The sequence below is a fragment of the Nicotiana sylvestris genome, chromosome 5, assembly GCF_000393655.2.
Source record: "Nicotiana sylvestris chromosome 5, ASM39365v2, whole genome shotgun sequence".
Lineage (NCBI taxonomy): Eukaryota > Viridiplantae > Streptophyta > Magnoliopsida > Solanales > Solanaceae > Nicotiana > Nicotiana sylvestris.
Genome location: NC_091061.1, coordinates 12,463,383 through 12,490,727, shown reverse-complemented (window position 1 = coordinate 12,490,727; position 27,345 = coordinate 12,463,383). Strand labels below are relative to the sequence as shown.

At 37.3% G+C, this 27,345-nt stretch overlaps 3 protein-coding genes across 3 annotated transcripts; 2 read left to right on the top strand and 1 right to left on the bottom strand.

Annotated features, from left to right (window-relative positions):
* Positions 1–2,873: 2,873 nt before the first annotated feature.
* Positions 2,874–6,472, bottom strand: LOC104219231 (splicing factor-like protein 1). The gene is made up of 2 exons (XM_009769869.2): positions 3,835–6,472; positions 2,874–3,167 (listed from the first exon to the last, which is right to left on the bottom strand). Exon 1 carries the CDS (start codon positions 6,386–6,388, stop codon positions 3,872–3,874), a length of 2,517 nt encoding a protein of 838 aa, XP_009768171.1. The 5' UTR covers positions 6,389–6,472; the 3' UTR covers positions 2,874–3,167; positions 3,835–3,871.
* Positions 6,473–15,703: 9,231 nt separating this feature from the next.
* Positions 15,704–21,756, top strand: LOC104219230 (U-box domain-containing protein 35-like). Its single transcript, XM_009769868.2, has 10 exons — positions 15,704–15,818; positions 16,068–16,300; positions 17,240–17,361; positions 17,442–17,563; positions 17,761–17,951; positions 18,409–18,842; positions 19,226–19,327; positions 19,593–20,021; positions 20,515–21,264; positions 21,432–21,756. Exons 1-10 carry the CDS (start codon positions 15,757–15,759, stop codon positions 21,612–21,614), a joined length of 2,628 nt encoding a protein of 875 aa, XP_009768170.1. The 5' UTR covers positions 15,704–15,756; the 3' UTR covers positions 21,615–21,756.
* Positions 21,757–22,428: 672 nt separating this feature from the next.
* LOC138868278 (zinc finger BED domain-containing protein RICESLEEPER 2-like) lies at positions 22,429–26,473 on the top strand. Its single transcript, XM_070145819.1, has 4 exons — positions 22,429–22,474; positions 23,481–23,728; positions 23,884–25,993; positions 26,334–26,473. Exons 1-4 carry the CDS (start codon positions 22,429–22,431, stop codon positions 26,471–26,473), a joined length of 2,544 nt encoding a protein of 847 aa, XP_070001920.1.
* Positions 26,474–27,345: the final 872 nt, after the last annotated feature.

Here is a 27,345-nt window from a genome sequence, read left to right as displayed (position 1 = left end):
TAAACGGTCCTGGGCTCGTGGGCTAATATATGAAGACCGGCTCGTCACGGGCTTCTCAGGACCACCAGGCCCGTTAGGCCCGTTAGGACCGTGGGTCCGGTCCGGTTCAGGCCCGGCCCACCAAGCAGCATTACAGTAGATCGGGCACAAAAGGGAGCTTTGTCCACTTAAGATAGGGTAATACAATTATTTTTTTCATGTAAATTATTTCATGTTGTTACTTTAAGAACCCATGACCATGGCAGTTAAGTCACTTTCTTGTTTTTTCGTTTAACTTCTTGATACATATCTTTAAAAGAACAGTTAGGTACATGCAAGCAGTTTAAGCAAATTTCTCTCGCAGAAAAATTACATTACATAAATAGGGCGAAAACAAATTTTTCTTGATTATATATAAATTGTTCGATTCACTTAACATAAAAGCAGATTCTAATATAGTCAATAATAACAAAAGGGGTCTACAAATTATTTTAGATTATATGTTCAAATCTTAGATGTGGTAATCTAGTAAGTTTTTCAATCTCATTATATAAATTCTTGGATCCGCCAAAGAGTATCTTAGTGTTGCTATATTAGTTATTCAATTTATTTTTTATCCTATTTCTAATAGGTTTAAGATAATTTGATTGGGTAAAATTTGAATCGACTAGTCAAAGCTATTTGCAACATGCGAAATATCAAAGATAACTGTATCGTACTTTATTCTTCCAATCTCCAAGCTAAGAGTTGGACACTCCACAATTACTGTTCGATGCAATTGCTATGACCTATGAGTAGAAGTGGCAAACGGACGGGTCGAATATAATTCGGGTCAAAACGGGTATTAAAAAAATAAAAAATTATCCGACCCGACTCATATTTAATACGGATAAAAAACAATTAACCGGCAAATAATATGATAAATTCTTAGTCTCCTTAACTTGAGAAACCCCAATTTTGAAGCTTTACAAATATAAAAATTAGACCCATTGATTACCCATTTTTTAAATAGATAATATGGTTCTTATCCATATTTGACCTATTTCTTAAAAGTTCATTATCCAACCCATTTTTTAATGGATCATATGGGTGATTAACTGTTTTCTTTTAACCATTTTGTCACCCCCACTTATGAGCCTCAATCGTAAAGCGGTAACATGGACTAACTGATTACTTACGGGATAGGATCCCCTCCAGTAGTGTATTGTCCAGTATTGCTCAAATAGCTTTTTAGATACATGCCACGTGTGTAGATGGAGGTTCAAAGGATTGGATCTAGTTTGTACTTGTATTTTTTTTTTCTATTTACTTTATCAAACAAATATAATACTTTAAAAAGTAAAAAAATAAAAAAGGCAGGAAATTCTACACTGTTTTCCCCAACTTTGCCTTCTTTCACAAAGTGGCGTTATTCTAGAAACTCCATTGCATGTTTTTAAATTCTAAGTGAATGTCCAATAAAACTTGGCAATCTAAAAAATTTAAGATGAGAGTTTGGGTATTTCCAATTTGAATAACGGGAAAGTGTAGTAGTTTTTTAAAATAAAAGTTCTCCAATGTCTGTGTGTGAAGGAAATCCCAAGGATGAAGAAGAAGAGAGCAAAGTTCATGGGTTGGGGTTGGGTAAGGAAACCCTGCCATTTTTTATCTTTTACTTTTAAAAGTAATATACTTGTTTAATAAATAGAAATAAGGAAGCATAAGTACAAACTAAATCTAAGCCTTTCAAACTCCATCTGCACAGATGGCATGCATCTAAAAAACCATTGAGCAGTACTGGACAGTACACTACTGGAGGGGATCCCATCCCATTACTTTATATCTTACGCTAATTATACCTGTTTCCTTCCAACTATCAGTGTATGAGTTTCATTTCGTCATTAGTTATAGTTTGAAAATATTCCAAACAAATTTTAAACAATTTGTACACTGAAAATATTGTTCAACTCACATGTGCTAATTTTAATACTCTGAACAATTCTTTTCGCGACGGAACAAGTATCTATGCAGAAACACATCTTCAATAGAATGATTGGAATAGCAGGTAAATATTGAAGAGAAGGATTAGGTAAGATAACTTCAAACAAAGACAGGTTCTGGGATGTGTTCAACATGTTCACAAGAAGGCCCCTAACATATACTTCATGTGTTTCATGCCATGTGAAAGTGTTTGACTGAACATGGAATCTAAGAAAGAAAGACTTCGACTTTTTGAAGTTTGTAGTGTTAAACATACCATGACGTTTCTATGGCGATAAAATTATGTCATTAAGGGTATTATGTTAACCTTCTCCTTATTCTCCAAGAATTCACAACCACAAAACCATCTGAAAGCATCAATCCACATTCTAAGTGATTGCTACCTCTTACGAAAATACACTCTTCCCTCTTAACAAAGAGCTAAATCAAGTAATCCCTCACCCCTTAACACCCACTTCCGACATGAAAAACATAGTCTACTACTTCTAGGATAAAATATACTAAGGGAATCAATCAGGAATCATTATGTACGGCCCTACGCTTCTAATTCCTCCAGTGAGCTCCATCTTGATTGCTTAATCAATGACCGAATAAAGCCAACAAGGTTTCATTTAATACAACTATCTATGAGGCAAGCAAGTACATAAAAGAAATCAGTGCAGAATAGGAAGGCCCATTCCACTACAACCATCTTCCTGTCACAAGACATCTTGAAAATATATCAGCATGAAATAACAAAGAGTTAATCCAGAGACATGCGAATGTAGTAGTCATACTATCGAGTCACATACCCTGAGGACCTTCACATTTTGAAGATGCATCACCTTCTGGAGAGAAACAGCAGAGGCAAGCATCAGGCTGCTGTCTGAATATTCATAGTTAAATTAGTAGAGAAAGCTAAAAGCGAAGACCAGTTAGCAGAGAACCAAAATTGATAAGAAGTGAATATGTAAGTCGAGAAAAAACATAACAGACACAAAAATGTCAGTCAGTAATCAAGAAATTCCAACAAAATAATTAAGAAGTTCGAAAATGATATGCTACGCAGCTACGACAAAAGACCTCTGCTCCAACACTTAAACCAAACTCCTCATCTCTCTGCAAATGTCATAATAGCACAGCAAGGTTAAAGATGTGAGTCCGAAACTTCCAAAGAGTAAGACATGGCAAGAGGTAAGAAATCAGGTGAAGTGCTCCAACAAATCAGCCTGTCAAATATGGCAACATCAACAAAGGAGAAATGTTAAGATCAAATCATCAAAGAATGCACTCACTTCTTTAATACATTAAACTAAATTAAAATAAGGATATTTCAAACTAGGGGAAAAAGAAAAAGATAAAGAAATCTCGAAAGACATCAAACTCCAACAAGTGGAACAGAAGAACCAAACTCTAGAAAATAGATACTTGTCCAGGTAGAATATGCCCATCTGCATCACTTGCAACAACTCAAAAAGGAAATGAACAATGTGAAATGGACATGGCTAATCAACTATAAAATTAGGTTCCGTACTTTCTATTTCCTTCTCGTCGATACTTTTTTCTTTCCGGGGAAACTCTCTGGAAGTGGAGGAGTTAATAAATGAAGTCACAAAATATAATGAAGAGGTTAGATACTGAAAGCGTAAAGTGTATGCCTTATATAAAAGAATAACCACCCACCTCCAAGGGCCATTTTTCCTAAAAGGTGGAAAAGAAGTGATTTATCATCAGCTGTGATAAAAATAAATAATTCTCCTCGACAAATAGGCTGTTAAGAAATTAAGCTGTCCCAGTGCAAGTGTGAGTACGAGTGTATACATATGTAGATAGCTATGAAAAGTGAAAACCAAACTGTATACACAACAAAACACCGCGAATGAAACATTTCCATACCTTGTACTGCAAGCCAATACAAAGTTGACTGCAATCATCATTTCATCTCTGCCATGAACTTTTCATATTCTGCATCTGTGCCATAGGGAGGTTTCTCTGAAGATGATGGTGGAGGCGGAGGTGGAGGTGCAGGTGCAGGTTCTGGTGGATTTGAGGCCCAGGGAACATTGCTCATACTTTGTGAATGATCCACATTGGACTGTGATGCAGTTGGAGGAGCTGGTGGTGCCATGCCATAATAAGAAGGATAGCTGTATGAAGATGTTGGGTATGCAGGTTGGGCATTGTGTGGCATTGCAGTGACAGAATTGCCATAGGCATAGTTGGGAAGAGATTGAACAGGTGCACCATTATGTGATTGCACTCCAGGAGGATAACTTTGTTGTGTCTCGCCAGAAGAGGTGTAATTTTGTTGGTTTTCACCAGAAGAAACGGTTTGAGCAGGGACACCAGAAGATGGCGGTGGCATCGGTGGAGGATACTGTGCACCATATGGAGGTACAAATTGACCTGGACCAGGAGAATACATGGTTGAGCCAGGAGGAGGAGGCGGGTAAGAAGCATATGGTGGAGGTACAGGTGGTCCCCAAGGAACTGGATTCCCAGCATAGCCACTAGGGGGAGTAGTGCCAATGGGACCACCAGCCGCGTACTGCTGAGACGGATAGAGTCCAGCAACCTGATGAGGAACAGGGTATGTGGGCATTGCTGGAGCACGAGGGCCCGGTGGCACAGTAGGCTGAGGGGGTTGACCCGCAACTCTCACAGCAATAGTTCTCCCTTCAAGACAATGACCATTCATGCCTGCAATAGCACTATTAGCTTGTTGAGCATCTGCGTACTTAACAAAACCATAACCTTTACTAAGACCACTGAGACGATCCTTTATAACTTTAGCCATCACAATAGTACCAAAGGGAGAGAATAAATTAATCAAACCATCATCATCCAGAGTAGGGGGGAGATAACCAATATACAAGTTTGTCTCATCATACTCTTTTGGCTTGATTATATTTGACCCTAATCCAGGGTGTGACGTGTTACCACCACCACCGGCATTATTACTGCTGGCCCAAGGAGGATTACTGCCTGTGCTTCCAGGACCAAGAGCTAGGGTCGCTGAGCTCTGCTTAATTGACGATTCAGGAACCGTGCCTCCCAATTCTGCCAAGAAGTTCTGATACTCATCATCCATTTTCTTTCCAGTAGTATTTTTCACTGGACAATCTATAGTGGGATGTCCCCCATCACCACATATTTTGCAGAGAACATCACTCTTAAACGTGGTGGTGCGAGAAGGACAAGCATACTGCCTATGACCCGGTTCACCACATAGCCTACAAAACTCCTCATCTCTAATCGTTCCATTCAGCGCTGCAAGTTCCCTGAGTTGTTGCCTCTTATGCTCATTAAGTACTTCATCGACAGGTTGTAAAAGCTTCTCCAACATAGCTGCAGCCGCCTCAAGCGACTCCTGGGTATCAGCTTCCACTAACACGTGTAAATCCTCATTCTCTGCAGGATCATGCTTCAAATTCCCCTTCTGTTGTAACCTCCCCTCTTTAACCGACCCTTTCCCTCGAATCACAATCTTCGCTCCCGTCTCCTTCTCCATCCTCTTTTGAGTATTCCCTCTCGGCCCAATAATCAGCCCAATAAAATTATAACCTGGGTACTCCTTCATCGGAATGTAAAGCTTCTTCTGAAGCTTAGGAGGCCTATAATCAGCTGGTGGCTTAAAGGCAGGATTTTTCTTTATTATCTGCGATATAATCTCTTGTCTCTCCCTATTCAATTTCTCTCGGGCACGATACTCCCTAGTATTTATACGTACACCCATATTATCATATATAGGTTCAGGGGAAGGCGAACGAGCGCCTTCAGGTCTATCATCTAAAGGCAAACCAGATTGCAATTTCCTACTAATTTCAAGTAATCTACTATTAAGAGCTTGTACTTCAGGATCAAATTCAATACCTCCAGCAAAATCTTTCATGAAATCGGGCAATTGAATCACCGGCTTCGGTTCATCGTCTGCCCACCTCGATTTCCTCTTTCGCCCGGTCCCACTTCCATCATTTTCAGTACCATCCTCAGTCGGAGGTGGGTCCCATCGGCTTCTTCTCCTCCTCCTCCTACTGCTCGTTTCTTCTTCGCCCCCTGATTGGTCCCTCTCCGCACCACTATGAGTGTTATTAGTCAACCCATTTTCCGACAACAGTGGCTTCTGCAACATAGGATCCGAATTTGAATTCGGGTCGCCCTGATTTTGCTCCAAAGACAGCTGGTGTTGAACCGAATTATCACCTGCATGAGCTTGGTTCTCATGAGATGAGTTTTCTAGAAAGTTCTGATTGTCTGAACTCATCTTGTTCATCTGCGCATTTTCACGAACACTTGGTGGGAGATCTTGAGGATATGAATCTAGGGTTTGCGAAGGGTTTTGATAGTACGGATCTGAATGAGGAGGGTACTGTTCGTATGAATTTAGGGTTTGTGAAGGGTCTTGAGCTAGGGTTTCGGAAGGAGCAACTGGGTGGGATTGGGAATCCATTGGAATTCGAATTAAGGGAGGAATGAATTGAAGAGAGGAAATATACGCGGGATTGTAAGAAAGAGAGAGTATATCGTGAATCTAAGTTTTGATTTTGGATAATACTGCGACTTGAAAACGGCGGTTTTAGGCTTAAACCATTTGGGCTTGACATTGGGCCACCATTTCCTCGGCCTTTTTCTGCTGGGCCTCTAGTATTGTCCCGAAGGGGAAAATGCACAAATAGCCGTTAAAATAGTACAAGCTAGCCAGTTTTTTGGCTGGTCATTCAAAAATAGCCAGCGTTTACAAAGTCGTTGAAAAATAGCCACTATTTTATTGCAACAGGGATCGGTTCAGCATAATATACTGGAGATCGGTGCACCTGTGTATGAACTTCCAGCATATTATGCCAGAATTTCAACACGCGAAAAGTTCCAGCATAATATACTGGAGATTAGAGCACCTGTGTATGAACTTCCAGCATATTATACTGCACCGGTATATTATACTGAAACTCCAGTATATTATGTTGGAGTTCCAGTATACTTATGCTGGAACTTCATTATAATATGCTGGAGTTCCAGTATACTTATGCTGGAGTATTTTTTGGATTTTAAACAGTATTTTCATTCAGATTTATCTTTACATGAAAAGTAGCTAAATTTCGATTACTTTTAAAATTGTGGCTATTTTTGAATGACCACTTGTAAATCTGACTATTTTTAAATTTCTTTAAATAGCCATTTTTAGGACCCCTGTTTAAACAATAATCAAAACAAACAAACTTTTTAAAGTTTAGCCGTCTTAGAATCAACTTTAGATTGTCGGCTCTGAAATGAGCCTCCATGAAAGCTTAACTTCGGATCTACAGTCTGAAGTTTGAATGTAGTTCAAATTCAGACTGAAGAGGGTTTAGCCCGCTGAACATCATTTGGATGGGCTCGGATCCTTTGCATGATTTCATATGCCTTTGACGGTTTGAAGTCGACTCAAGGTATGAAGGAGACGATGAAGAAACAACAACAATAGCATGAGTTATCTGAAGTTTGGCAAAATTGGCTAAAGTCTTAAATAGTTTTTAAAAATTAAATATATTTTAAATATAGATGCTCAAAGGGGCTACCTAGTATCATTTCTACGGTCCTAAAAAAGAGTAACTTCATAGAAGATAACAATAATAGAGATAGCCACTACCAAGGGATGCAATTGGAGGCGAAATTAAAAAATAACCAGATTTACAAGTGGTAATTAAAAAATAACTACAATTTCAAAAGTAATCGAAATTTAGTCACTTTTTATGTAAAATAAATCTGAACGAAAACACTGTTCAAAATTCGAAAAATATTCCAGCATAATATATTGGAGTTCGAATTTTTTACATGTGAACTTCCAGCATAATTTACTGGAGTTCCAGCATAATATGCTGGAAGTTCATACACATGTGCTTCAATATCCAGTATATTATGTTGGAACTTTTCGTGTGATGGAGTCCGGCATAATATGCTGGAAGTTCATACACAGGTGCACCAATCTCCAGTATATTATGCTAGAACTTTTCGTGTTGCAGCAAAATAGTGGTTTTTTTCAATAATCAGTCCGAAAACTAGTTAGCCCGTGCTATTTTCACTGCAATGAGATGGTAAAGATCCTTTCACCTTGATAATAGCACGGGCTAGCCGGTTTTCGGAATGACCATTTAAAAATATCCAACATTTACCAAGTTATTGAAAAGTAACCATTATTTTGCTGCAACACGGAAAGTTCCAGCATAATATACTGGAGATTGGTGCACTATCTCGCCCAAATCACACTTCAAATTGGGGTTGTGAAGCGGTCGATTGCAATAATAATTACCCAACTACGAGTCATGATCGAATCCATAGGAATCGTAGACGGGATTAGTGGCATATATTTGGACTAAGCGCGTAAAGTGTCTAAGTTGCACTTCCACAAACTTTGTTTTGATTCAACTTCTAAATTATGCTACGGTTTGCAATTATAAAATATGAAACTAGATAATAATATTTTTGTGGTTGTTTTTCCAATATGTAAAAGGTCTAGGATTGTGACTTCCACCTAGGTGTTTATCTAACGGGTTGTGGACTTTAGAACGAGTTTCATTGGTCGGGGTGTATTATATCATTCAACACATAATTACTCACTCAATACCTCTCAGTAAGAGAGTGGTTTTGTCCAATTTGGCTTTCTCAAGCCCAAATGGGTATTGCACAAAACAGTTGATAAATGATCAAGTCGGGTCTTACTATCTCTAGGTTCAACCCTTTAATTGAGACTATCAATCTCTTGAGTTCATCCAATTTTTTGTTAGCCTAGTTTTCCTAGACTAAGTCTCTCTTTCTCAAATAGAGACTAACTCAAATAGGCTTGAATCAATGTTTGCAATTATCAATTCTACAATTATAGCAAGAACTAGGTTAAATATTAACACCCAACCATAAACAAGCCCTAAATCAAACACCCATTAGATACTCACACTAGGGTTGGGTCACAACCCTAGCTAGAAATGTAGCTACTCATAATGGGTAATAAAGAAAGTAGAGAAGAAATGATAATTAAACTCATATTGAAAAATTAAAAGATAAAACTCTAATGTTTAATCACTAAAGTTGCTAAAACAAGTAAAAAAAACGGCTACAGATGTTTGGATGTTCAAAACTTAACCTAATTTCATCAAAAAAGACTATTTATACACAGCTGGAAATTTTTGACAAAAATGCCCTTTCGGAGATTCTGCGGCCGCACAATTTCATGTGTGGTCCGCACTTCTTCTTCAGTCTTGGCAGGAGCTTGGTCTGCGGTTGCATAATTCTGGATTGCGGCCGTACAATAGTGAGTGCGACCGCATAGGCCCTTTCTGCGGACCGCACAAATCTGAGTGCAACCATATGACTGACTTCTACGGCTGATTTTGAACTCTTTGGTGGCTTTTGCGGCTGCACATTGCTCTTGGTCACTGTTGAATTTCCTTTGCCTTTTGCGGCCGTAGAAGGAATTCTGCTGTCCGCACGTTAGCCTTTTGTCTGCTTTTTGTCCTTGAGTCCATATTACTCTCTTTTGAGTTGGATTTCATCTTTGTGGATCATTTTTCAATACTCCTGCATTTAAGCACATTTCATCAGTTTTCGGGAGTACAATTAAGCATTTTTGGACTAAAACGAAAGTAAAAAGGCACTAATAAGTAGTCAAAATCTCCACTTGTGTATGAACTTCCAGCATATTATGCTAGAACTCTAACACGCGAAAAGTTCTAGTATAATATATATGAGATATTATACTGAGTTCCAGGGCAATTAAGACTGAGTACCAAATATCAATGAATCTAACGAAATGACAGCAAACAATGATCATTCGGGTCTCAACAGCATCAGCGTAAAGCCCTAACAGGATGGTTAGCATAATATACATCACATTTACTTAATCATATGATAGAAACAAGGATATCGGTAAGAAAGAGTTACTAAGTGGTGCCATGGAATGATCCAGACCATTTTTCTCACGGTGCATGCCCGTCACTTGGCATGTGCGTCACCTTCGTACGATCATATAACACATAGTTCAGGGTTTCGAACCATCAAAATCAAGTTTGGAAGCGTTACTTACCTCAACCAAGCCAAAATCCTACTCCGTGATGCCTTTGCCCCTCAAATTGACCTCCGGACGCTCCGAATCTAGTCATAAATAATTCGATACAATCAATACGAGCTAAAGGAATCAATCTCATATGAAAATGCTAAGCTTAAGACCAAAAGTCAAAAAGTAAACTCAAAAGACGGACCCCGGGTCCACGTCTCGAAATCCGGCCAAAGTCACAAAATTCGTCAACACATTCAATTACGAGACTAACCATACTAGTTTCACTCAATTCCAACTTTGAATCGACTTTCAAATCTCAAAAGTTTATTTTATGAAGTTCCACAAATTTTTCCCAAATTTTCATCCCAAATCTCTACTCAAATGATGAATCCAACGTTATAATCATGTATTTTAGCCAAAAATTGAGTTAGAATCACTTATCCCGATGGTTTTCTTGAAAATCCCTCAAAAAATGGCCAAACCCGAGCTCTCTAGGTCAAAGTATGAAAATAAAACCCTGAATCTCGTATTTATAGTGCACCTCCCGGATCCCAAATTCGTTGACCACGCAAAAACAAATGCCCCCGCGCCACTAACTCCGCTGAACGCGGATTTTCCTCCGCGGTCGCGAAAATTGTCGGCTCTTGCGGTCGCGCCTCCAATTCCGCTGTCCGCGCCAGCCTCCACCGCTAAGCACGGAATTCTGCCGCCCCCGCGAAGCCACACTGCTGACCGCGAAATTCCTGGAGCGGTCCGTGTTCTCAACTTCAGAGAACCCCTCTCCCCCCCCCCCCAAAAAAAAAAAAAAAAAAAACACCAGCAACTCCCTGAGCAACCCAACACATGTTTCAACGGCTAATCTTCTTCAATAACTATCCAAAACACATCTGAGACCCTCAGGACCTCGACCAAATATACCAACACATCCCATAACATTATTCAAACTTAGTCGAATCTACGAATCACTCAAAACAATACCAACATCGAATCAAATCTCGAATTCGAGCCTAAGAACTTCAAACTCATAAATTCCACATATGACTTCGGAACCAATCAAACCTCGTTCGAATATTCTCAAATTTTGCACACAGGTCGCAAATGACCCTACGAAGTTACTCCAACTCTCGGAATTTCATTCCGCGACCGTCTACACATAAGTCAACATTTGGTTGACTTTTCCCAACTTAAGCTTCTAAATAGGAGGCTAAGTGCCTTATTCCACTTCAAGACTACTCCGGTCCCGAATCAACCAACATGATAAGATAAAACACAGCTGAAGAACACAGAAGAAAGCAGAAACGGGGAAAACAGAATTGTAGCTCATGAAACGATCGATCGGGTCGTTACAATAACTCAAAAAAAATAATATTCAAATTGATGTTTAGATTCATTCTTTTAATATTATGTTAATGGTGGGTCTTTATTATACTAATAAATTCAAATATAGTAATGATTTTGTAACTGAAAATTAATATTATTCTTGAGTAGCCTTAATGGTTAACATTTTCTTTCAAAGCCTTAAATGGCCTTTAATTTTCTAACGTTTTTGGCCTTTACTATGGTAACAATCTGATGTCCATATTTTGGACTACATATACAACTTGCCTTTATTCTAATTTTCTTCTATTATGCTGGGTTATCTTTGTTAATCTTTGTTGCTTCTGCTCCTAGTTTATACTAGAAAAGCTTATTGAATTCTAGAGGATACGCCTGATTTTATTCATCACGATATGGGCGAAATATCCTTAAGGACAGTGTCTTTGACACGCCTTAAGCTAAACCTTATTCTCCATAATCATCCAATATTTTTCCAACAGATAATACTTCACATCAACTGATTTAAGTTCTAAATCTGGCTCTAAAACAATCTCCATTTATATATAACCGAAAGAGAGGTGAATGATCTTTAATTTATGAGGTACAAAAGAAACACAGAAGTCCCACGATATTAGGCAAATTTAGTCATGTAACCTTAGTCTAAATCATAATATTAAGTTAGACGCGACAAATTGATCTGATCAAACTTTCCCAGCTAAAACCTACTCAATTTCCACGATTCTATTTGGAATGTCCATATCACGAAGAGTTTTTAGCTGGATTAGACTTCAGTGTTTTTTCTTTCTTCTAATATTTACTATCTTTGTCCATACTGTTATTATTTGAAGTTTCAAACAACATTTCCATATACAACTTGCCTTTATCCTGAGACTTCACTCTTTCAACATTTCTATATTTTCTAATTCTAAAGAGTCATGCATGCCTCTGTTAGATATGGCAATGGGGCGGGGCGGGTGTGGGGCGGGGCGGGTATGGGGCGGGTTAAAATAATTTTAAATTTTTTAAAGCGGGGCGGGTTGCGGGTTTAATGCGGGGCATCTTTGAATTTTTTCTTTTTTGAAACAAAGCAATCATTTCAACTACAATTTCACATTCTTCTTCACTGACACGAATACTATTTTGATTTATAATTAACCAATTGGCATAAGTCTAACCAAAATGATATTACATAAGTCAAGATATAGTATTAGTAATAGAAAATGATAGTAACCCACTTATTTTGGAAGATCGGGGTAATACTCTCTCAATTTTATGTTTATGTGATTCTATAAAGCTATCCATTTTATAAAATAATAAAATGTCAAACTAATTTGTTTTAGAAAAAAATTAAAGAAAAAAAAAAAAAAATTAAGCGGGGCGGGTTGAAAACTGAGAAAATAACTATGCGGGCGGGGCGGGGGGAGGGGGGTTGAAATTTTTGTGGGTTTTGCCAAACCTGCCCCACACCCGTACCCGCCCCTCCCCATTGCCATCCCTAGCCTCTGTAACGATCCAAAGAAAATCTTTTTGGCTTAGTACTAGTCAATTTGGGCGATGTCACATATCCTGCAGATATATCGTAACACTCACCAGTTTGATCTCCTGCTCCATAAAGTAACTTGATAGCCGAACTACTCGCTAGGCGAATAGTATCTTAGGGGCCGACCCGACATCAATCGACTGAGAATCCCGCACAACAAAAGCGGACTACGCCAGTATATATTCGTCTACGAGAGGCGCACTCGTATGCCTTTCGAGTCTTCCCCTTGTAAATCAAATCAAAACATAAGAGATTTGGCTCTCATATTCCGTGCGTATCCCATCATTTACTTGGGAAATTAAAGGAGGGTGTAGGTTTTTGTTCTTTTACAATATTTTAAAACTTTGAATTTAAAATTATCAAATTGCTTTATTCAAAATTTCATGTGGGGTTGTTCCATAATTGAGTTCTAACTTTTGAGAAAAGCTGCCGAGCATGTAGTTTTTATTTATTATTTATTTGATTTTTTGATGAAATTAAAAAATATTGATTTAATCCCAAAAGGAAGAAAAACTTAGACTTGGTTTGAGTCAACTTCAAAATTCTCAGGAGATACTGGATATTCCTACAATATATATTTAAAAAGATTGTGTCACCACCAAATTCTATATGGTCAGACAATGATACTTACAATGAATACCACAGTAATATAGTATTAATGTAGCTTAATATTCATGCCATATGGAGTATTAAATATTAATGTTGCACAATATTCATGCCACATTAAGTGTGCTAGTATTAATTTTGCTCAATATTAAATTGGTTACTCCATGCCTCACAACTACAGATGGCAAAATGGATAAAATTTGTAAGCATCCACCCATATTATTCGCTCAAAAAACGGAATGGATACATGATCCACTAAAAGCGGATCAAATATATGTCACCCCATATAATCCAATTAAGAAAATGAATAATTCGTGGTAAATAATATATTATACGATAAAATTAACTAATATCCATCGTTAGTGTAAACTATTTATATAATTAAGTCACTTTTATCTACTGTAGTATGTATCTTATTTAATTTTGAGATTACAAATTTCACTTTGTGTGAAGAATTACTAATAAATATATTTTGAGTGACTTGATAATGTAAATTTTTTGGTGTAAATAGTTAAAAGCAAAAGGTTCAAATCTTGTTGTCAACTCACTCTTGTCGCTTTCCCTTCTAACAAGTGAAAATAAAAAGGAGAATTTTAGCATACACAATACTGAGATATCCTTAGTTATACTTTCACATGATCAATTTTCTTTTACCAAAAAAGAAAGGGAACAATAAATTTACTTCTTCCTCTATTGTTCTAGGAATGACAAAAAAAAAAATATGAGGAACTTTTAAAAATTACTATTGTTTAGTGGCTATTAACTTTTTATAGCTATTATATATATAATTATTTTTTATAGTTACTATTTAGTCATTACGCAACTGTATTCGCTGTATTCACGCAACTGTATTCGCTGTATTCACGCAACTGTATTCATGAATACAGTAGCAGAATTCGTTTAAAAAAATAGGGGAGTCCAGCTGTGCGACTGTATTCGTTGTATTCACGCTACTATATTCATGAATATAGTAGCGGATTTCGTCTAAAAAAATAGGGGATTCCAGCTGTTTAATAACGGAAAGAGAATCAATTAGCGTGTATCACTCCTAATTTAACTCAACAAAACCAATTCTACATAAATTTCGTTGCTACACGATTGTATTTGCTGTATGCGCTATTGTATTCATGAATACAGTAATAAGGGAGTCTAGTTTGCGACTGTATTCGCGCTACTGTATTCATGAATAGAATAAGGGAATTCGCCTATAAAATAGGTGAGTCCAGCTGTTTAAGAACGGAAAGAAATCAATTAGCGTGTATCACTCCTAATTTAACTCAACAAAATCAATTCTACATAAATTTCGCTGCTACTGTTATGTATTCCATGTATTCGCGCGACTATATGTATTTATAAATACAGTGAGTTAATCAAGAAATAGGTTATATACCGATCTATTCAATTCGACTGTATACATTGTATTCAATTCACAAATATTCATTATTCACTATTATATATTGTATTCAATTCGATTGTATTCAAACAACAAAAAATCACAAAACGCAGTGATATTCGGTTGTATTAAAAAAATACATTTCTTCGGAATACATAAATACACACAAAAAAATAATCTGTTTATACAAAATACAATATATTTGAGTGTATTTGTACAAAATACAATGTATTTATATCATTGTATGTGACTAAAATAGCAAAAAAGAGAAGAAAATTCGCCGGAGATGGCTTTTTCCAGCCAACCAAAATACTGTATACATTGTATTAAAACAAAAAATAGAGACAAACAAAAATCCAGCCCTCAAATCTTCTCCGGCGTAACCATGGCTAGATCTATTCGCCTCAAACCTTTCTTCCTCTATCCAACAATGTGATAAATATAAAATAACATTCCTTTAGTACAGATGTATCATATATAGGACGTGTCTGCAACTATTTTTGTTCTGCAAAGTCCAACGATTAAATAATACATTTTTATAGTACAAGTTAATCCATCACAATGAAATGACTAATTTATAATTAAGATGCATTGAAGATAAGCACTGGACCAATCAGTTTCTTGATTATAGACTTCATTAAACAAACAATTGAAGATTATAAAGTCAAAAATAGAATTAGTGAGAGTTGACCAAACAATTTATCTGCGTATGCAATGATCACAAGAATATACCAAGATTTCCTACTTTTATATTTTAATATTCTCAAATTTTCTTAGTGCTAATGCATGTTTATTAATCCTTAATTAAAACTTAATTCCATTCACCAACAAACAATAGGATAGTCAATGTTATGATCATGTCAAAGGTTGTGTGATACACCTATTTAACCTTGTTTCCTTCTTTATTTAGTATGATACAAGGAACTTAATTTCATAATGCCTGCTTTTAACTACATAAGAAGTCCATCACGTATTAAGAGAGCATTAAGTTGGAAAGAGTTAGTCTTCTTTTCTTTCCTTTTTGTGTTTTCTTTGGCATTTTCAAGAACGTGAAATATATGCATATAGAGGCGAATTCAGGATCTGAAGTCAGTAGGTTCAGAATGAGTGTTTCTTCTTATATGCATTCATTTTAAATGCTTTGCATCGATCTGAATATAATGAGTTCAGTTGAACCTACAGAACCAGTCTTTGGTTCGTGTTTGCTAAATGCACGAGTTAATCTTGCTTTTTTGTGGTTGTTACAGAACTTTCATTACTGAAGAGGACTGGCAGAGTATGGAGGAGAACGATATATCGAAAATGGAAGGGCAAGGAACAATGCAATCTCCACCATCTTCAGTTGTTGCAATAGCAATAAGTGGGAACAAGAATAGCAAATATGTGGTGAAATGGGCATTGGACAAATTTGTTCCAGAGGGAGAGACGCGCTTCATGTTGCTACATGTCCGCCCTGAGATCACTGCAGTTCCAACTCCTAGTAAGTTTTTCGGTCTTTTTTTGGTCTGTTCTTCAATTAAGAAATCGAATTCTTTGAAACTAGCCTACGATGGCTCAAGTCGTGGAATTAACTAACGAATATATGATAGAACATCTTAGGTTGAAAGTAGTTCCGCTGCCTCTTTGGATTATTGTTGTGAAAGAATCTGAGCATTCAATCTAAAACCTTAAAGCAATGGGCGTTTTGGCCAATCTCCCTTCTGATATCCTTGTATACCTAAGATAAAACCTTATATAGTCAAATCTATCTATAACAGTATCTCTATATAATATCCATTCGCTATAAAAGCCAAGTTTTTCTCGGAGCCGATTTAATATGTTATATTATAATATATGTCCTTTATAACAACACTTCATTATAGCAGCCAAAATGTATCGGAACAAACGAGGCTGTTATAGAGATGTTTGACTGTAATTCAACACCCTTCCACAAGCATAAGCTAATTTAGACATGCGAACTCTAATATGGTCTTATGAGTACAAGGATGATATTGTGCAAATTTGGCTCTGATACCATGTGAAAGAATTTGAGCATCCTACTAAAACCTTGAAATAATGGATGGAGTGTCTAAAAAAGAAACCTCTACAGACCCTTTTGGTTGTCCTATATAGTGGCGGAGCTAGGATTTCACCAAGGGGATTCAAAATATATAGAAGTGAACACTCGAGAAGCCAAGGGGGTTCAACCTCTATTATATCTACATAAAAAAGTATTATTAACCTTGTATATATAGTGTAATTTTCCATCGAATGGGTTCGAATGAACCACCTTTCACCACCCTAGCTCTGTCTCCTATACGGTGAGGAATTTTATATAACACAGTTGACCTCATAGAAACATTAGAACATAGTACACTTTGTTAGGTGCATTGTAATTAGAGTCTAAACATGCAAGTTGTCATATTTTCTTTTTTTCTAGTGGGAAACTTGATTCCTATTGCACAAGTAAGAGAGGATGTAGCAGATGCCTTCAGGAAGGAAGTCGAGTTACAAGCAAGCGAAAAGCTTCTTCCGTACAAGACGATGTTTATTAGGAGAAAGGTTCAACTTATATCCTATGCTTAAAAACCTTAAGTAACTACAGTATGGTTAAAAATTGCTGATTGTCTAACTAAATGCAGGTGCAAGTAGGAGTTGTTCAAATTGAATCAAATGATGTTGTAAATGCAATAGCAGGGGTAGTATCTAAATGTTCTATCAACAAGCTTGTCATTGGAACCTCAACTCCTGGCCTATTTTCAAGGTACTAAATCTATTTGCTCTTCAAATTTCAAAAGAATAAGTAGCTAGCAATAAAATGCAAAATTCAGAAGTTGGAAGAGTGCTATGTCTTAACTCGAGATTTTTAGTCGTATATCCATTCAGATATCGCGACATTTCCTTGTTGCAATTAGCATGGTATAATTCATGACGAAGTAATAACTTCTAATTGATTCACAGGGGAAGAAACTTATCTGCAAGTATCTCAGAAACTGCTCCAACCTTTTGCACAGTTTATGCTGTGTCGAAGGGAAAACTGTCGTCAGTGCGTCCCTCGAGTTATGAAAACAATGGAGCTGTTACAGATGATAGTAGTGATACAAGTGGTTCTTCCAACAATTCTACAGGCCATAGTTTTAGCTCTCAAGCAGGTATAAATTTCTTATACATACATGTATTCGCTTTCCTGTGAATTAATGAAGGCTACAACAAACTATATTAAAACAATGTGAACAAGTGATGAAGTGAGAACCAATAGAAGATGATTAATACCAGCTTGAAGCTGGAGATAATTGAAAATTTCAATGATTTGATAGGTCCATCACGGAAGCGGAAAATAGAAGCAATCAAACCTCTCTATAATGGCATCGTCTGATTGGAAACTTTTTGGCTGCTATAGCGAAAAACTATTTATACAGAACACATAATGTAACATAGCATGAAAAGTCGGTTCCAAAGAAAACTTGGCCGTTATAGTGAAATGTTGTTATAGAGAATGACTGTTATAGTGATGTCTAACTGTATATGTCATAAACAAGAATCCTAAAAGAAAGTTGTACCTATTCAAATCATTGTCATAAGATTAATAGCTTGTCCTTTAATTCTCAGAGAGGACGGATCACAGCTCAACTTCACCTGCTTCATACTCTCATTTGTATTCTCCTTCTCGTAAATTGCAACGCTATCAAGCTAAATCCCCAACACACCACGCCCTGCAGACACTTCTCCATAAGAGAACAAATATTGGTGAAACCATCCAATCTAGAAGTTCATCTATCGAAATTGGAGAAGCGTTTCAAGCCCTCTCAATTAAAAACAATACTAAAAGAGCAAATCTGAGTGAAGTCATCCATCCTAGAGCTATGACTATTGCTACTGGAGAAGCCGAGGATGACAAAAGTTGCTATTTCAGTAGCTCAGGAATTACTGATCCCAATAGTCTTAATTCAAGTTTCAAGAAAGCAAAAGTAGACAACCAACAATGGTCAACAAGTCAGTCTTCCAACTCAGATGCTCCAACAGATTCTTCATCTGGAAGTCAGGTGATCATATTCTTCTTTCAATTATGCTTTCTTTGAAGGGGAGCCTTGGAGCAACGGTAAAGTTGACTCCGTGTGACCTATAGGGTAGGTTGTCTACATCACACCCCTTTGGGTTCAGCCCTTCCCCGGACACTGCGCGAACGCAGGGTGTCTTGTGCACCGGGCTGCCCACTTATGCTCTCTTACATATTTAACATGCAGTAATATACATCCACTTTGCTTATATGAGGAGCTTCCTATTGCCTCCAGCAACTTGCTTAAGGACTAGTATATCTTAGGATGTCTTGGTTTAGCAGTTTTATGCATAGTCATATTACGCGGTGGCGTAAAAATGACCTAGTTCTTTTATGATTTCTTACACTAAAGTTCTTTCATATATGCAGGTTAACATCAATTATGACCTAGAAAAGCTGAGAATTGAGCTCAGACATATTCAAGGAATGTATGCAATAGCTCAAACTGAGGCAATAGATGCTTCTCGGAAGGTACTTTTAATTTCAAACTGAATTTATAGCAAATATCGGAAACAGTCTCTCTACTTCAAGGTAGGGATAAGGTCCGAATACACACTACCCTTCCCAGACCTCACTTGTGGTATTACAGCGGGTTTGTTGTTGTGGTTATCATCAATTTGTGGCAAATAGTACTTCCAAGTTCTAGGACTCTTTGTTAGAAGCACGAAATCATTTTTATGATCTCGTGTGGCAAATTATATGAGTTCATGTTCTTATTGGTTCTGTTTTTTGTCAGCTGAATGAATTTCAGAAGCTTCGAGTGGATGAAGCGAATAAACTGATGGAGATAAACCTTAAGGAGGAGGAAGCCAAAGAATTAGCAGAACAAGAGAAGCTAAAATGTGAAGCAGCAAAGAAAGAAGCAGACTATGCAATGGAATGTGCTGAAAGAGAAGTTGAGAAAAGAAGAGCAGCAGAGAGCATTGCAAACCGGGAGGCTAGAACGAAAGAAAAGCTTGAGAAATCATTAGTGCTACCTCTCCATCACTACCAGGAATTCACATGGGAAGAGATTGTGACGGCTAGCTCATCTTTCTCTGAGGATCTTAAGATAGGAATGGGATCATATGGAATGGTTTACAAGTGCTATTTGCATCATACATCTGCAGCAGTGAAAGTTCTTCATTCCGCTGAGGCTCATAGAACTAAGCAATTTCAACAAGAGGTATGAGAAATATCTAAAATGAGAGATAAGTAAACAAGAATGCATAAAGGAATTCTAAATAAAGTGTACTAGTTTCACCGTGAACCAAAGTTGCTGGTAAAGTTGTTGTCATGTGACCAGGAGGTCACGAGTTCGAGCCGTGGAAACAACCTCTTGTAGAAATGCAGGGTGAGGCTGCATACAATAGACCCTTGTGGTTTGATCCTTCCCCGGATCCTGTGCATAGCAGGAGCTTAGTGCATCGGACCACCCTTTTTTTTTCTCACCCTGAACCAGAGTACGGGTTTGGTTGAACCCAATAACTTTGGTCCAAACTTTGTATTTGTCTTAAAAAATCCATTTAATATATACAAATTACTTTAGAACATAGTAACCTAAAAGGTCTAAAATCATGAACCCGTAAACTTCAAATCTTGGCTCCGCCCTTGCCGGCTGCCACAACTCAAATCAGGCTTTGAATAAGACTAACTATATTTTTTTGATTATTTTCCAGCTTGAAATATTGAGCACAATTCATCATCCTCACTTGTTAATTCTACTTGGCGCATGCCCTGAACGCGGTTGCCTAGTATACGAGTACATGGAGAATGGAAGTTTGGAGGATAGGTTGATAAGGAAAAACAACACACCTCCACTTACATGGTTTGACAGGGTTCGGATAGCTTGGGAAGTTGCTTCTGCTCTAGTTTTCCTACATAACACAAAGCCAAAACCGATCATACACCGTGATTTAAAGCCAGCTAACATACTCCTTGATCATAACTTGGTGAGCAAAATTGGAGATGTTGGACTTTCAACAATGGTTCAGTTAGACTCTTCCTCAGCAATGACGGCATACAAAGACACGAGTCCAGTTGGCACACTTTGCTATATAGATCCTGAGTATCAAAGGACAGGATTAGTCTCTACAAAATCTGATGTTTACGCATTTGGAATGGTCATTCTGCAGTTGCTTACTGCGAAACGTGCCATAGCTTTAGCCCATATGGTAGAAATGGCAATCGAAGACGATAACTTAGTGGAGTTGCTGGATCAAGAAGCCGGTGAATGGCCTATTGAAGAGACAAAGGAATTGGCTGTGCTTGCTATAAAATGCACTGAGCTTCGACGTAGAGACAGACCTGACTTGAAAGATGAAGTTCTCCCTGCTTTAGAGAGATTGAAAGAAGTCGCAGATAGAGCTCGAGATTTGATATATATTCAATCTCCATCTCCTAGCCACTTCAAATGCCCCCTACTCAAGGTACACTTATTTGTTAGTAATATTTCGGTCTGATTTTTTACCAAGTAAATATGCAACCAAGAAAAATATAAAGCAGGTCTAATTTACATTAGGCTATATCTATAATGCATATTACAAAGTTAATACCTGCTCTTTGCTTCATTTACTAAAGGGAAACTCTGCTACAGGAAGTGATGCAAGACCCTTGTGTTGCGGCTGATGGATACACTTATGACCGGAAGGCAATAGAGTCATGGCTAAAGGACAACGATCACTCACCGGTGACTAATTCACCATTACCACATAAACACCTGCTGCCAAATTACACACTTCTCTCTGCTATCAAAGAATGGAAGTCGGGGAAACATTGACACACGACTTTCAGCTATATTCTTGAGCTTCTTTAAGAAAGGAATCTCTACCACTTGTACATGCAACTTTTAGTGTTAGACGACAGATTAGTCTCCTAGATACATGCTTTGGAAATGAAACAACTGATTGGAATATAACGAATCAAAGGCAAATTCAGCTCACTGATGAGCTACAATGTAAAGAATTTTTCCAAATAAACGCTTGAGATGTTAACATAAAGTACATTAATGTTGGATTCTCACTTTCATGTTTTTCCTAGTTTATTTATTGTGTAGATCGTACTTCAACAGATCCTGTTTACCAGTAGGAGAATGGAAATAACGAAAACAGGTAAAAGTCAAATACATAGCCAGGTGTCCATGGATAGATCCAGCTTTGTCATTATTTGGCAAGTACGTCTTGAAGACGTAATCAATCAATAGGTTAAAACCTTTTAAGAGATGGAGCCTTATAATTCATTAGTATAATACTGGAGAAGATTTCGTTCATTGTTTTCATTCTTAGAGCATGATACATAAAACTGAGAATATTATTGCTTGTTTTAAGATGAAGCCAGACAACATTTAGGTTAAGTAGCAACTTGAGCTATGAGATAGGTATAATACACTCACTAGTTCAAAGTGCTAATGTTAAATGGGACGGGATATTAACAAGCAGAAATATATACTAAAGGAGGTTTGACGTATACAACTAGGTACATTGTTCGAGAATAAGGTAATTTTTCCTTTTAGACACACCAAAGTCAAATTGAAAATACCAATATGATCCTACAGAATTACTGGTCTATCCTACTCAGTCTGCTTCCTATCCAGAATGGATTCTCAATCAAATGATGAACTGAAGGCAATGACAACTTGCTGTAAGTCCTATCTTTTATCCGGAATAATTTAACTTTGCGGGGCATGTAGAGGAACAAATATGGTTCCTGATTCCCTTTTCTAGCCATAAGAGAAATCACACTAAATGTAAATTCAAGAAAAGAAGATTCTCCTGGACATCTAGTACTATAAACCATTTCTCGTGAAGGTTGTTCACGTAAATCAATGCGATATTTTAGGCTCCAAGAGGAATAGTTACTTCCCAATTCGTAGACGTCAATATTAGCCCCGACTGAATAGCCAACCAAATGTAAATTCCCATGGACACATCCACAGTAGTAATATTGATCCATTTTTGGCATTGGATAAGAGTGGAGAATTTCCCTATCAATATAACAACAACAACCACCACCCAATGAGTTCCCACAAGTGGGGTTTGGAGAGGGTACTGTGTACGCAAACCTTACCCCTATCGTGGAGGGTAGTGTGTAGGCAGACCTTACCACCAATAGAACCATAGGAATAATAACAACATCATAAAAACCACAAAATAGATGAAAAACAATAACAAAAACTAGAGAATAAGTCCCGGTACTATGAAAAACGTAAAATAGTGTGGACATAACAATAATCGCTAACAGCCTAGGACAAAACCTTATCAGACACGTTGGTTGTATACATAACTACTTGTTTGTGCTACTCGGACTTTGCTTCCTATCCAGAATGGATTCTCAATCAAATGATGAACCGAAGGTAATGACACCTAGGGTTGTGCATTTGGATCGGATATCCGAAATCCGATCCGCTTCGCTCAAATTCGGATTTCGGATATTTGGATCGGATTCGGATTTGATTTATTAAAATTTTGGATTTTCGGATTGGATTCGGATTTGTATAGTTTGAACCCGATCCGATCCGAAATCCGAATTTATTAAGGGAAAAATAAATACTAGTTTTATTTTTAGGGTTAGGTGCATTAGGTCTTATTTCATTCTGCCTCCGTCTAATTCTCAGAAGCAACTTTTTGATGTTGCTGCCTTATCTCAGTTCTCACGCCTCAGACTCAGTCCTCACTCCTCACTGCTCACTTCCCGGCTTCAGTCTTCACTCTTCACGCCTCACAAGTCACACCCAGAGACTGCTGTGCTGGTGCTGCTCACTTCAGTCTTCACGCGACGCCTCAAGCTGCTCCCTCCTGCTCGTCGCTTCCTCTATCTCTTCTCTGTGTTCCGGCGACCACACTGGTAACTGGTAAGACACTAAGAATTGATGAAATTCTTAAGAAAGACACTAGGGTTAGGTCTCTTTGTTCTCTTTTATTTCTTGGATAAAATTGATGAAATAAATTGGGGGTTTCACTCTTGATTTTCTTAAACAGAAATAGACCATACCATACTATACTACTATTTTGAATCCGATTTTAATTTTAATTTTTTGTTTTGTTTCGTAGATGGAAGATGAGGTAGAGATGGTGAATAAAGTTCAAGCCCTTGTAAAATGTGGTGAAAGTGGTGCTTCAAATGATTCCACAAGCAACGTCGAATCTGATTCTGGTTCGAAGAAAAGAAAAATCATGAAAGAAAGATCAGTGGCTTGGCGACACTTCAGTAAGTTCACTGATGACGACGGTGTTAAAAAAGCAAAATGCAAGTACTGTCCAGAAGAATATATAGCTAACACCAAAAACAGTGGTACAAGCAATTTGCTATCACATCTTCTCAAGTGTCCGAACAATCCCCACAAGCCGGAGACAAGCCAGACAAAATTAGCTTTTCAACCGAAAGGTCAAACAGGTGATGTCTCACTTATCCCTTGGAAATTTGATCAAGAGGCATGTAGGAGGGCTTTAGCTCGTATGATAATTATAGATGAACAACCCTTCATTTCTGTTGAAAAGGATGGATTTAGAGACTTCGTGAGAGCTCTTCAACCTTTATTTCATATTCCATCTCGTACTACTATGACTAGAGATTGTTTTGAGATTTACCATGATGAAAAACTTGCTTTGAAGTCAATTTTTAAAGAATCAAAACAGAGAATTTGTATTACGACTGATACATGGACATCAATTCAAAGAATTAACTATATGTGTGTTACAGCACATTACATTGACAAGAATTGGAATTTGCATAAAAAGATATTAAATTTTTGTCCAATTACTAGTCACAAAGGTCAAGATTTAGCTAGTGGTGTTGCTAAGTGTTTACTTGAATGGGGGGTGGATAAAGTATTTACTGTGACAGTTGATAATGCAAGTTCTAACGATGTCATGGTTAAAGAATTATCCAAACAATTTACTAGATGGAACACTAACTTGATGGAAGGTAAGCATGTTCATGTTAGATGTATGGCTCACATCATCAATCTAGTTGTTCAAGATGGGTTGAGAGAAGGGAGTGTGTCTGTGGAACGAATAAGACAAGCTGTTAGGTACATTAGACAATCTCCAGCAAGATGGAAGAAGTTTAAAGAATGTTGTGATCTAGATAGGATAACTTCTAAAAAATCATTGTGCTTGGATGTTCCTACTAGGTGGAACTCCACATATTTGATGTTGAAGGTTGCTACAGTTTATGAGGAAGCCTTTACAAAATATTGTGATATTGATTATGGTTTGATGTCATGTATTGCTAACTGTATTTGTGAGGATGGACAACCTGCAGGTCCACTTTTAAGTACTGATTGGGATAGTGTAAGACGTATTGTGAAGTTTCTTGAAATATTTTATGAACTCACCTTGAAGGTATCAGGTACACTTTATATTACGTCTAATGTGCACTTTCTTGAGATATGTGTTGTTGGTTCTTCTTTGAAAGAGTTGATGCAAAGTGAAGATGCTACCTTGAAAGAAATGGCAAATAATATGAAAGAGAAGTTTGATAAGTATTGGGGGGATCCACAAAAGATGAACAAAATGATTTTTATTTCATGTGTGTTCGATCCACGCCACAAGTTTCAATCTCTTTTGTTTGCTCTTGCTGCCATGTTTGGAGAAACAATAGGTGTGAAAATACAAATTGAGGTGAAGACATACATGGAATCTTTGTTCAATGTGTATGCAAAGAAGAATGGTGGTTCTGGTTCATTTCCATATTCTCCATCTTCCGGTTCATGTCCATCTTCTCCATCTCCCCCTGGTTCATGTCCATCTTCTCCAACTTCATCTACTTCTTCATCATCGCTTTCAAAATTCATGTTAGATTTAAAGAAGCATAAGAAGGGTGAAGGAATTGATTCTAAAACAGAGTTAGATAAATATTTGGGTGAAGATGTTGAGGAAGACTTTGAAAATTTTAAAATTCTGGGGTGGTGGAAGTTGAATTCACCCAGATTTCCCGCACTTGCTGAGATGGCACGTGATGTGCTAGCCATTCCTATTTCTAGTGTTGCCTCAGAATCAGCCTTTAGTACTGGTGGACGCATACTTGATCCATTTAGGAGTTCATTGACACCTAGACTGGTTCAAGCTCTTGTGTGTGTCCAAGATTGGCTTCGGAATGAATCAACAACTCCGGTTAAAATTGAAGAAGATTTAGATAATCTTGAACAACTTGAAGCGGGTAAGACTATCTTATTTCTTCTATTACTTTACTTGTGTTTAATGTATACTTATGTTATGTTTCTTTAGATTATTTTTAAACTAATTTATTCTATTACTATCTTATTCTACAGACTTGATTAATACCGGAAGAGAGCCTTGCATCGTCGACATATAAAAGGTACGAGTTCGTGGCATGTTAAAAGTTTTCTTAAGCCTTCTAATAAATTGAACCAAGCTGCTGCATTTAGCCTTCTCTATTGTATTGTTTTGTTCTACCACCAAGCAGTCAAGCTGCTGCACAGGCTTCCCAACTTGACATGATACACATTTACTAATTCTCTCATTTTTGACAAGTGTAGTATTGCAGAACTTGAAAGTGTACCAGGTTGAGGATTTCAGTTCCAGTGTGCCAGGTGTGCCAGAACTTAAGGCTTCTACTCTTGTGTTTCTTCCATTTTGGTTCGTAAAAGAATCTGGATTGAATGAGAATGATCAGTAGAACTTGAAATTCTTTTGCTATGCTTTTGCAAAGTACCACAGTTATTGCAGGGACTTGTGTTATGCTTCTGCTATACTTCTGCTCTTGTAACTGTTAGCTATGCTTCTGCTATGCTTCAACTGGGAAATGAATTTGTGCAATATTGTGTACCTTTATGGGTTGCAAGTACAATGAGTCTGTCAGCTTTAACCATTTACAATACTATACTATTAGACATTAGTAACATATTTATTAATTGGAATGAAGCCAAAAGTAAAATCTTGAGGTACTGTAATTTATAGTCATTTGTTTGCTATTTTTGTTCTTTTAAATGCTATTGTATTATGTAACATCCATTATCCATATACAGTTATACACACTCCTTAATAATACATACAATCCGATCCAAAAATCCGATCACCAATCCGATCCGAAATTTAAAAATCCGATCCAATCCGATATAATTCAGATCAGATTCGGATTACAATTTGTGGAATCCGAAATCCGAAATTTCAATCCGAAATATGCTAAATCCAATCCGATCCGATCCATGCACAGCCCTAATGATACCTAGTGTACCGTGTTTTTGTATGGTATGTAGAGGGCTAAATAAGGTTCCTGATTCCCTTCTCTTGTCATGATAGCAGAATGTATAGCAAATTCAATAAAATCTCTCTCACGTCTAGTATCATAAAGCCTTTTATGTAATATACTTTCAACTTAATTTAGATCAATATGATACTTTAAAATCCAAGAGGAGTACTCCTTTCCCAATTCGAAAACATCAAAATGACCCCACTCATCGCTGACTGAAGATCCAACAAGATATAAATTATCATTGCTACAACCACAATTAATAGTATTGTACATCCACTTTTGGCATGTGTTGATTT

Bases quoted from the DNA above. Each gene is read 5' to 3' on its own strand.
- LOC104219231 (XM_009769869.2), bottom strand. From the start codon at position 6,388: ATGGATTCCCAATCCCACCCAGTTGCTCCTTCCGAAACCCTAGCTCAA.
- LOC104219230 (XM_009769868.2), top strand. From the start codon at position 15,757: ATGCCTGCTTTTAACTACATAAGAAGTCCATCACGTATTAAGAGAGCA. The intron at 16,301-17,239 runs GTAAGTTTTTCG...CTTTTTTTCTAG, and splicing joins CACTGCAGTTCCAACTCCTA to TGGGAAACTTGATTCCTATT. The intron at 20,022-20,514 runs GTATGAGAAATA...ATTATTTTCCAG, and splicing joins CTAAGCAATTTCAACAAGAG to CTTGAAATATTGAGCACAAT.
- LOC138868278 (XM_070145819.1), top strand. From the start codon at position 22,429: ATGGATTCTCAATCAAATGATGAACTGAAGGCAATGACAACTTGCT. The intron at 22,475-23,480 runs GTAAGTCCTATC...GCCTTATCTCAG, and splicing joins GAAGGCAATGACAACTTGCT to TTCTCACGCCTCAGACTCAG. The intron at 25,994-26,333 runs GTAAGACTATCT...TGACAAGTGTAG, and splicing joins TCTTGAACAACTTGAAGCGG to TATTGCAGAACTTGAAAGTG.